At 36.9% G+C, this 12,168-nt stretch overlaps 1 protein-coding gene across 10 annotated transcripts in view; it reads right to left on the bottom strand.

Annotated features, from left to right (window-relative positions):
• Window positions 1-12,168, bottom strand: part of LOC150104251 (uncharacterized) — a 1,804,220-nt gene that overhangs the window by 1,045,688 nt on the left and 746,364 nt on the right. For all 10 annotated transcript variants that reach the window (XM_090396244.1, XM_090396248.1, XM_090396245.1 and 7 more), the window contains exon 18: window positions 308-491. In XM_090396244.1, the coding sequence (XP_090252370.1) occupies window positions 308-491 (184 nt within the window). The remainder of the gene's footprint in view (window positions 1-307; window positions 492-12,168) is intronic.

The following is a 12,168-nucleotide window of genomic DNA, read 5'->3' as shown; positions in this document are numbered from 1 at the left end:
TTTTCAGTAAAGTACTGTGTTTCAATCTAAAAAGTCAAAGCTATCTGATTTTACAAGCATCGATGAAAAAGAGTTTTAAGCCCAATGCTGGTTAATAGCAAAGTGAAGGCTCTTCAAATAAGTGAGTTATTAGAATGTACTGAAATCCAAGTTTTTACCAAGTTAACCAAAAGATTGAAATGTATATAACATCATACTTTAAAAAATATCATACGTAAAAAAAAAGACAAAGTAAAACCCATTATTAAGTTTATATAAATCATAACAATTCTTTTGTTGCCGTCTACTGATATGAAAATTTACTTACCCCCTTCATCTTCAGAATCAGTCATAAATGTTTCCTGCATTGTTTCTGGAGCTACAACTTTATACTTTTCTTCTGTGACAGTTGTTGTAGTGGTTGTGACTACTGTTTCAGTAACTACTTTCAGTGTTTCCACTACTGATATATATCCAAGTCGTTGGGCAATTGAAAGTGCTGTTTGTCCTTGCTATTGTTTAAAAGAATAACATTATGAAACAAATGCTTTTAAGAAATCTTAATTAATATAATATCACTTCAGTATCTTAGACAAATACAGTAGATTCTGATTAATTGGGACACATCAGGACTACATCATTTTGACCCAATTAAGTGGCTTTCTCAATTATGTATATTTCATGTTAATAGCTAAAAGTATAAAAAGACAAATTAACATTTCACCAAGTAACAAATTATTTATTCAAATTAATCACAACAGCAAAATTTGTATTTAAATTTCCTACAACAGATTAAAACATTTAAATTTCCTACCAGCATCACCTAAAAAAGCTGTTGGTGGTGGTGGGGGGGGTGAGTAGGTGTTTTTTTTTTTTATCTGATCCACATATAAAAGGCCACAAGACCTATAGTGCATTAGTGCTGTGTGTGGGCAAGAAGAATAGAAGAAAGGAGGAATCTGGAACAGTCCCCCCCCTCCTCCCCACTCTGCCTTCCTCAAAGATTACAACCCTCAGCTGTTCAAACAAAAGACAGTGAAGTTGGTTCGATAAGTTACAAGATGGACTGTAAAAGGGTGTTGGTTAGCAGTGGCTCTTTTTAATGATTTTGGAAATCATTAAAAAAGAGCCAATCAAAGTCTGTGAGAGAATGATTGAAGTGGGTATGTGAGAGAATGAGGAATCATTAATTACATGGATTGCCCTCTTCTGGATAGTTTCATATGATAAATTCTTCTGGATAGTTTCATATGATAAATTCTTCTGGATAAATTCTATGATTAGTGATAGAATCACTAATCATAGAATTTTGGTGCACCATCCCAAACATAGGTGCAATATTCCATGATTGGGTAGATTTGGGCTTTGTATAGGGTTAGCAGTTGTGAAGGTGTTAGGCAGTATCTTGTATGAAAAAGTACACCAAATTTTATGGCAACTGCTAGTTGATATGTGGTTGTGCCAGGAAAGATTGAAGGTACAGGTAAGTCCAAGAAGAGAAATCTGATCATGTGTGGATATCTCAGTATTACTGAGGTAAGGATGTGGAATGTGAGCTCATTCTTGCAAGAGATCAGATAGAACTGAGTTTTTGTGGCAGTGAAATTTACAAGGTTGTTCTTTCACTACTGGGATATAGCTAGAAGATATGAATTCAAGTCCCTGGTCATGCTTGAGGATTCTAATACTTGAGCATTATGAGGTTTATCGAATGAAAAGGAGGAATGGAGTGTACTGTCATTGGCAAAGCTATGGATAGGATTAGAAATATGTGAACGCAGGTCATTTATACACATGAGGAAGAGAGTGGGTGAAAGAACAGACCCCTGGGGTATGCCTGTATTGGTGGGAAAATCTGAGGAGAATAAACCATCCACCATGACATAGTGAGTGACCTATGAGAAAGTTAGTGATCCAGTTGAAAAGTGTGGAAAGCAGACCGTAGGATGCCAGTTTGTTAAGTAGGCCCCTTTGCCAATCCCGACTAAATGCCTTTGAAATGTCGAGGCTAATCACATGAGTTTCTACAAATTTCCTCATGGTCTGAATCCAGAGGAGGGTGGTGAAAGCAAGAAGATCAGCTGTAGATTGCAAGTGACAGAATCCATACTGTTGATCACTGATCAGTTGATATGTCTCTAGGTGGTTCAAGAGTTGGTTTTTTGATGACCTTCTCCATAATTTTAGAGAACAGAAGTGAGGGCAATAGTGAGCAGCTGGTTGTGATGTGTAGTGATTCATAGTGATGTGTCATTTACATGCCTTAGTAATTTACTAACTTTTCATAATAGAGTGACAAGTGAGTTGGACAGAGGAAATGGTTCTGCAAAGGTATTTGACCACATGGGACTTTGTTAGTCAAATTGGAACAAATTGGAATGGATATAATGCCAGTTATGTGGATAAGAAAGTATTTTTAACTTGGGTATAATTATGTTAAAGATACCAAGTAATTTTAAACCTGGTTTTACTCCATTTTTCCCAAGTGAGCAAACAGACAAAATGTCAAGTTTGCACCTGCAATAGATGCAAGACTAGCTGATCCTACAGGTAGTGCAAGATCAAGGCAACTCGTGGTAAAGGTGGAGCAAGTTCTGATCACTAATCTTAATATTTACCCTTAATGCCAAAACACATCTCCAAGAAGGGGATGTATGATGTTTTGTATTAAAGGCAAGGGGCCACTACCCAGACCGGTTTCGACCTTTATGGAGGTCTCATCAGTGGGAGCCAGGCTAGAAATACCAAGATTTAGTAATGCAGCCTGGCTCCCACTGATGAGACCTCAATAAAGGTCGAAACCAGCCTGGGTAGTGGCCCCTTGCCTTTAATACAAAACATCATACATCCCCTTCTTGGAGATGTGTTTTGGCATTAAGGGTAAATATTAAGATTAGTGATCAGAGCTTGCTCCACCTTTACCACGAGTTGCCTTGATCTTGCACTACCTGTAGGATCAGCTAGTCTTGCATCTATTGCAGGTGCAAACTTGACATTTTGTCTGTTTGCTCACTTGGGAAAAATGGAGTAAAACCAGGTTTAAAATTACTTGGTATCTTTAACATATGTGGATAACAAGTTGCCTGCTGGACAAATATCAGAAAGTGGTTATGCAGAATCCAAACAAAATCTGGTGACTAGTGGTCCTAGTACTGAACCTTGCGGTCCTAGTACTGCAAGGTTCAGTACTAGGACCACTACTTTTTAATTTGTATATAAATGATATAGAAATATAGAATTTCAGTTTTCCTGAAAGGAAATATTCAGTTGTTTACTGATAATGCAAAATTAGGTAGAGTAAAGTGATTTAGAGAGCTTGCAGGATGATTTAAATAAGCTATCACTATGGGAAAAAGATAATGGGTATCAGTTTAATGAGCAGAAATGTAAGGTCATGCAATTTGGGATAAAAATACATTCCAAGTTGTGTACCACATTGTTGAAACTGTACTCCAGGAAATAGATGAAGCTAGGGATTTAGAAGTGATGCTGTAGACAGAGTTGAGGTTCAGAGGACATATTATTAAGGTAGGTCATAAGATTACTTGGTTATTGAAGAACACACTCTAATGGTTAAGTTGTTATTCCTCTTTATAAGGTCCTGATATGTCCACATCTGGATTACTGTGTTCAGATCTGATGTCCTGGGTTGGGATGAGGAAGTGGTGGAGAGGACTCAAACACAAGCAAGATGGTGAGTTGCCTGTGACAACATTCCACATTAGGAAATGTTTCCTATGAGGATAGACTGAGGATATACAGAAATAAGTTGATAAGCAAAAAAGAAAGGATGCCATAAAAACATTGAAGTTACTTAAAGGTTTTATATGATTCATACAGGGAAATGCTTCAGCACTTGGCAAAAGGGACAGAACAAGAGGTGATGCATGGAAGTTTAGTAAAATTATGGGTAGCATGTGAGGACTAGGTTTTTCGCTTGTAGTGTTGTGAATGAATGTAATAGGTTGTAGAGTCAGTTGTTGTCTCTTTGTCTGTTAATGGGTTCAGAAAAAGGTGTGAGAGATTGTGTGGGACTCCCACATTGAGTCTTCTGACACCATGGAGGTGCCCATACAATAATAATAATAATAATAATAATAATAATAAAGTACAAATCTTTTCAACAGACAGCTTCAAACAACTATAATAAATTACTAGACCATATAAAATCCATCTTTGCACCACAATTAAAAAAAAAGAAAATTGAGTTATTATATCATGAAACTGACATTGAAATACATTTCTCACACACACACACACACACACACACACACACACACACACACACACACACACACACACACAAAATGCAAAAGCTCTTCTGTGTTTGAACATTTTTAAATATTCAAACACAGAAGAGCTTTTGACAGATGAACATATTACAGAAGAGCTTTTGACAGATGAACACAGATGAACATATTAACAGATAAAACTATACAGAATCTAATGTATAAATTGTGTGTAATCTAATTATATATGTAATAATTTATGTGATGTAATAACCATATGTTTATAAACATGCAAGTATCAGTTACACTCTGTACCCTAGTTTCATGTATTTTTACCCTAGTAATCATCATGGCAATCCCATATGGTTACACATATGCATTTTAGGGTGGTTCTTATACATTTTAACTCTTAAACTGCATCATCATGTACTGTAATTTTATTTTATTTTAATAAGATAAATTGTATTGTAAATTTTATTATTTTGATCATCCTGTGTTGTAAATTTTGCTTCATTTTCTATTACCCTAAACTATAATTTGGTCTTAATGTTCCGACCATTGTTCACTGAATATTATCACATGCTATATGGTCAATCTGCTTCTTGGTGTTGGGCCACACAAGTCCTCACCAGTTGGTCCTGTTGTATGCTTTTCTGAAGGTTTCAACTCTGTGAAGACCAGTTGCTCCAGACCAGTAGAGCACCCCCCCCCGGATGGGGGGGGGGGGGGGGGCTGGCACTCACCAAAGAAAAAGGAAAAAAAAAAAACACTAGAAAATTTTCCAAAAATCTTTTCCTAATTAAAATTCATTTTTTATTTATGTTGTGTTGTGTCTTCATGTCTATATTACTTATGAATTAGCGGTCACATAAGGTGGGAATACCCTATAACTCTCAGGAATCACGGCTGCTGGGAACGCAAGGCGAACAAGTAGTGCTAGGCGGACCAAGCGCTAAACATATTTTTATCCGTTCAGCTCCGCTCCCCCCCCCCCCCAAGATTAAATCCTGAGTGTACCACTGTTCCAGACACACCATCCATACATCTCATTGGGGATCAGCCACTTCTTCTTTTTCCAGGGTCTGTCAGTATCTTCTATTATTTGAAACCCTTTCATTCTTTCAGTATGTCCATTTATTTTGACTTTCTTCTGTCAATACCTGTAAGGAGTCTTAAAGTTCTAACGATCTTTCTAACACCTATCCATTAGTCTACCTTTCAGTACATGAGATCCTCAACAGTCTCCTATGACACCACATCTCAAAAAGCAACTATCCTTTTCCTATCACACTTATTCAGGTTTCAAGTTTCATATCCATAAGTTTTACTGAAAAGACAGCTTTGTTTCTGTGGAGATATATCCATCATTTCAGGTTTTAGACAAATCTATAACTGTTGTTTTAGCCATTCCTGATTATTCTCCTGATATCTTCTTGACAGTAATTCTTCACAGCTACACATAAGCTGTAAGACAGATGAGAGAATTCAAGGTTGCACAGGAAAATGATTTGGTTTAAAACAGGCATAAAGAAGGGGGAGGATACATGCTATTCCCACTGTAAAACATCATTTAAATGGATCTTATTATATGATAGCAAGTGCATTAAGACAAATTAGATTTACATGGATAAAGGATTCATCCAACTGTATGCAAAAAAATCTGCAAATTCAGACAAATTTGTTTGTGGCAATTAGTGTAACCGACGATTCTGGATGATGGAAAGTGGATACACATTCAAATTTTCAATTCACGTGCAAAAGAGTCACATGGTAGCACTCGACAGGATAACAGGCAAAAGGCTGCGCTAAGTGAATTGTGACGGAAGCTTGTTTCATGAAGGAATAAAGTTGCAAAGTTAGATGAGTTGAAATGTCTCAAAGGAATCATCTGGATGATTTAATACTGGGAAGAATTATTGGAAAGCTTGAAGAAGGCCACAGAATTACTGATATTATTATTAGTAGTTTGGAATCTCGTGGAGTGTTGTATCTAGGCAGCATTTCAAACCAATGGAATGTGTTCCATACATTTTTTATGAGGTCACCCTCTATACCAAGGAGCATGAACACAAAATTTGTTTATAAAAGCAAAACACAAGCGACGCACCGCAGTAGGCCAGCTTGTATGTAGATATCTCATAAAACATATCTCATAAAGTATGAGATATGTTTTATGAGAGTTTTATAAAGTAGATTTCTCATAAAACATATCTCATAAAGTATGTAGATATCTCATAAAACTATGGCAAGATGTCTACAAAAAGTAGGCCACTATGACCGAAGGCCTGAAGTCTGCAACCCTTTATCCACAACTCATCTAAGCAGATGTTTTCAGTGGTGTCAAACCCATAAAAATTGGATAGACATCAATGGACTAACGTACTCTTTTCAGATGAGAGATGATTTAGCCTTTCCTTCAATTCTAGACAACACTTGATGTGGCGTAAAAGTGATACGTGAGCAGTATCACTTTTACGATTTGTAAGAATGTTCTTGAAAGGGATGGATAGGATGATAGTGAGGGTTGTGGTGTGGGACAGCATTCCAGCACTTATAGCGGAAAAAAGATACTATGACTAGTGAATGAAACATGAAACATGAGACATGAAACAAATCTGAAAACAAACCCCAACTCAACATCACCAGAGTTAAAGATCAGTACTATCAACGTGAGAAGCCTGAATGGCAAAGAAATGGAGCTAGCTGAGGAATTAGGTAAGTACCAGATCGACATAATAGGGGTGACTGAAACAAAAAAGACCAAAACTGGTGAGATCTTTATAAGCAATAAATACAAAATGTTATATTCAGGCAATGACAATCAAGGAAAAGAAGGAGTAGCCATAGTATTAAACACAAAATACGAGGCTAATCTTGAATGGCAGTCAGTCTCAAGTAGAGTAATGTGGGCAAATATGAGAATGGGTAACTGGACAATGAGACTTATTTGTGCCTATGGTCCCACAGAAGGTTCTACTAAGGTAGAAGTGGAGGAATTTTTTGACGCTCTAGAAAAAGCAACTGACACAATGAAAAAGGAAAAGTTGGTCCTTGTTGGGGATCTAAATAGCAGAGTAGGAAATGATTGCGAGACATACAAAAATATTTTGGGAAAATTTGGAGAAAAGAGCAAAGCTAATAATAATGGCAAATATCTGTTGGATTTCTGCTCAGGACATGGACTGGCTATTACTAACACCATGTTCCAACATAAAAATGTGCACAAATTCACATGGAGAGAAGAGGCAAGGAATAAGAAAAGTCTCATTGACTATGTTATTGTTGATAGTGATGTCTTCTCCCTGGTGCAGGACACCAGAGTGTACAGAGGATTTGAAATTGGAAATGATCACTATTTAGTCTTGAGCAGGATAAAATTGAATTTCATGTTGAAAATAATAACATGTAAGAAAGTTTTAAAGCGAATAAAAGTTGAGCAGCTCTCAGATGTGAACTGTAGACTAAAATACAGAAAGATTATTGAAAAGAAAATGAAAGAGTTTGAGAACAGGAATCAAACCTTGGAGATTCAGTGGCAAACTCTGAAGAAAACATTGATTGATTCTTCCAGAGAGGCATGTGGTGAGGTTATATGCAAGGATAAAAAATTCAGAACTCCCTGGTGGACACAGGAAGTTAAAGAGGCAGTGAAGGAAAAGAAGAAAGCATATCAAAAGTTCCTGGCAAATAACTCAGCTTTTACTCTTACAGAATACAGAGACAAATGTAAGAAAGCTAAACAGTGTGTAAAACTAGCTAAACAAAATTCATGGGAGGACTTTGGCAAGAATATAGAAAATAAATATCAAGAAGGTGGCAAAATATTCTGGAGGTTGTTGAAGAAGCTTAGGAATGGAAGAAAGAGTGCTGTAAAAGGAGTTCGAGATGATAAAGGTGACATGAAAACAGGAGAAAAAGATATCCTTGAAGTATGGAGTAATTACTTTGAAAAACTGCTAAATGAAATAAGCAGTGATGACAGCACAGTGATAAAAAACACTGACCAGGCATGCATTCAGGAATACATATCCATACTTGAAGTAGAAAAAGCCATCAAAGGCTTGAAATGTGGAAAGGCAGCAGGAGTAGATGATATTCAACCAGAAATGCTGAAGTATGGTGGTATAAAAGTCTTACAGTGGCTGCACTGCATAGTTCAGAAAGCCTGGACAGAGGGACGAATTCCCGATGATTGGAGTAGAGCTCTTATAGTACCCATATATAAAAAGGGAAATAAAACTGAATGTGAAAATTACAGAGGTATCTCCCTACTGAGTGTTCCTGGTAAGATCTATGCCAGTATACTTGAGAAACGGTTGAGAAGAATTGTAGAAGAAAAGCTTGGTGAAGAACAAGCTGGATTCAGGACAAATAGAGGCTGTCAGGATCAGATCTTCACTTTACGACAAATAGTCGAGAAAGCATGGAAATATAACAAAGATCTGTATTTAAGTTTTGTCGATTTGGAAAAGGCATATGACAAGGTGCCAAGAGAGAAGCTATTCAATACACTGCAGTTATATGGTGTCAATGGGGCATTATATCAAGCAATAATTAGTCTTTATTTGAGTTGTAAGTCAGCAGTTAGAATTGAAGGAAGTACAGGAAGATGGTTTAATGTTAAATCTGGTGTGAGACAAGGATGTACATTATCCCCTCTGTTATTCATTATCTATATGGATCACATTATGAAGGAAAGTGGTATTAAACCTGATATCAAAATTGGAGATGTTAATGTCAGCTCTTTGCTTTATGCGGATGATGTTATACTTCTAAATAAATCCGCTACAAGTCTGCAAGATTCTCTGACTAAATTGAATAGCTGTTGTAATAGATATGGTATGAAGGTCAGCAATAAAAAGACAATGAAAATAGGCAGAATCATTGAAAATGTCAACTGTGTTGTGAATGGAGAACCTGTGGAACAAGTAAAACATTTCAGCTACTTAGGCACGATTTTTAGTGAAGATGGTAAATTAAATATAGAAATAGACAACAGAATCAGCAAAGCTGGTATGGTGGGAAGTCAATTGAATAAATTCATATGGAATAAGAGAGAAATTAGTCGGAACGCTAAATTAGCTGTATACAAGACAGTGTTCAAACCAGTTTTAACTTATGGATCTGAGAGCTGGGTCAGATGTAAAACACTTGACCAAAGACTAAAGACCGCAGATATGAGAGTCCTGAGAAAGATTAGAAGCGTGAACAGATGGCATCAATGGCAATTATTATTATTATTATTCCTGATACCTCCAAGGAGTCCGAAGACTCATCGTGGGAGGACATCTACAACTGTCTCTACACCTAACCTCTACTACGAATCATCTCCATCAACGCCATCTACCGCCCACTTCCAACACCACCTCAACTAGTAATTTTTGTCTGTAAATTGCGTGTGTTCTGAAAGGCCGATTTGTATGTATGCGGGATGAAAAACCCGAGTTTCTGGGAGAAAAAACCCTGCTACCTCCATATGAGATCATATTAAAAATGAGGATATTAGGAAAGAACTTGACATTGTCAGCATCCAGGAATATATTAGCAGAGCTAATCTCAGGTGGTATGGTCACTTAAATAGAATGGGAGAGGAAAGATTAGCAAAACAAGTGTTCTCTGCCAGGTTGGCAGGAAAACGACCCAGAGGAAGACCAAGATATAGGTGGATTGATACGGTACAAAGTGCCTTAGACGATAGAAATATAAGATCTGATAATGTTGGAGTCTTGACAAGTAACAGACTGATTTGGAGGAAAATTGTAGATAGGAAGTTAGTAATGATGTAATTTTTTCATGTAGTACTGTTATATCCTGTACACCCCTTGAGGGTACATAGCAGGAATTTGATGATGATGACTAGTGAAGGATATCGCAACGAAGTTCTTTAATCTCATATTTGATATTAATTGAACTGAGGATATTAAACGAACTGCAGATAATTAATCAAATCAAGTGCCCAACATGCTGCTCAGATCTCAACCCCATAAAACATGGTTGGAATTCAATAGGGAGATGCACTGCTGCTTGAAATTCCCCTCCAGAAAACAAATAAGGTTTCATACTTGCTCTGAAGGGGGAGTGGGTCAATTTTCCTAAAGAACTCGTGAATCACTTAGTGCAAAGCATGGTACAATGTTGTGAGAGCTGCATCACATTTAGGGGTGAACATATTCCATACTGAAATAGTTCTCTGAAAAGTTGGCAATGAGAGAGCTGAGTTCATCGAGATTGCTATGAAAATATAAGTTTAAAATTTAAAATTGTGTGTGGCATTAACAATAATTAGTTTTTTAAATACTGCTGTATGACAGTTGTGATCAGCAGGCATTGTTTGGTATAGTTATAATTCTGAATTTATTATTACATTTGTTTGTGTTTCTTGTGTGCAATTTTGTGTGTGGAAATGGCAGTGAAACAGAAGATGGTGTGAAAGACAAATGCAATTGGCATGGATTTTTCAAACATAGTGAGATGCTGTGAATGCAGTATTTATGCTAGATATTTACATAGAGGAAAAATAGGAGAGATGAGAATGTTTGGGTGTATAAAAAGTGCAGTATACTTATGGAATATGAGATACTATTGAATGTAAGTGGTAGCAAACAAAAGATGGTGGATGTAGCTACAGGAGTAAAAGGAGTTGAAGGTACAGCTGAGTGCTTGAGCAGTACCTGTAGGACAGTGAGCAAAAATGGCAATGAGTTAGCAATGTTGACTGGCAAGACATCATGCATAGATAGTGGCTAGTTACTGGTGATAAGGGGTAAGAGAGAGAGCCTGCAGTGAATTAGCAGATAGACAGCGTATGTTCAAGGTAGTGAAAATGAAATTTGAGTAAATGGCACTGAAAAACTAAATTTCATATAGCAATATATGAAAGCATAGTTGGTAAAGATGAGGCAACAGATTAATCATATGAGTAATGAACTCTGTAATGAACAAGTAGGTGTGCTGCTTGGTGTATACTCAGGAATTATCTGGTAGATGCAATGACCAAGTATATTCCAAAGGTCAGGAGATAAAATAAGGTAAGTGTAAAATGGATGACCGAAGAGATGAAGCATGCATTCTGGAAGAAAAAGGCATTATGGAGGTAGCACAAGATGAGTGAAGATAATCAGTTACATTACATTATATTAAAAAAAATATTGAATGATTTGAGAGTGGCAAAGTATGGAGATTCGATGATAAGAGTGGTGAATGAAAGGTGCATAAGGTCTGTTTTCTGGGAGGTAGACAGATCAGGGTTGAAGCATTGGAAAATAGGAGTATGTGAGCAAAAAGAGCTGGTAGCGGTAGTTGGTACAAATGACCTGACTAATAACAAGAAAAATGTAAGAAGGAATGACATGAGGTTGTGAAGGAGAGTAAAAGATAACAGGTGTGGTAGGCAAGCAGGTGTGCTGCTTGGTGTATACTCAGGAATTATCTGGTAGATGCAATGACCGAGTATATTCCAAAAGTCAGGAGATAAAATAAGGTAAGCGTAAAATGGATGACTGAAGAGATGAAGCATGCAATCTGGTAGAAAAAGGCATTATGGAGGTAGCACAAGATGAGTGAAGATAATCAGTTACAGTAGGAATACAAAGAGGAAGCAAGGGAGGTGACTCACTTAGTAAGTGTAGCAAAAGTACGGTATGAGCAGCAGTTAACAAATGACGCTAAAAGAAATCCTAGGGAGTTTATAAACTTTTGGCAGGGAGAGAACATGGGGCCATCCATGGAAATTATGGTTGTTCTCAGTCAATAAACGGATAAGAGCTAGATTTTTCTCCCAGAGAGCAGTGAGTGAGTGGAATAATTTTCCCTTAAGGGTAGTGAGTGCATCTAGTGTAAATGAATTTAAGGGAAGGCATGATAGCTAGAGTGGGTAATTTACAGCCTCCCTCAATGAGTCCTTGACTCCTTGGAGGTCTCAGATAATAATAATAATTATAATAATATGTGGCCAGTAGAG

This window comes from Typopeltis vanoorti, chromosome 8 (assembly GCF_054136105.1).
Source record: "Typopeltis vanoorti isolate ZY-2024b chromosome 8, IOZ_Tvanoo_1.0, whole genome shotgun sequence".
Taxonomy (NCBI): Eukaryota; Metazoa; Arthropoda; class Arachnida; order Uropygi; family Thelyphonidae; genus Typopeltis; species Typopeltis vanoorti.
Note: the sequence above shows the minus strand (reverse complement) of the source record. Positions and strands in the feature narration are given on the sequence as shown.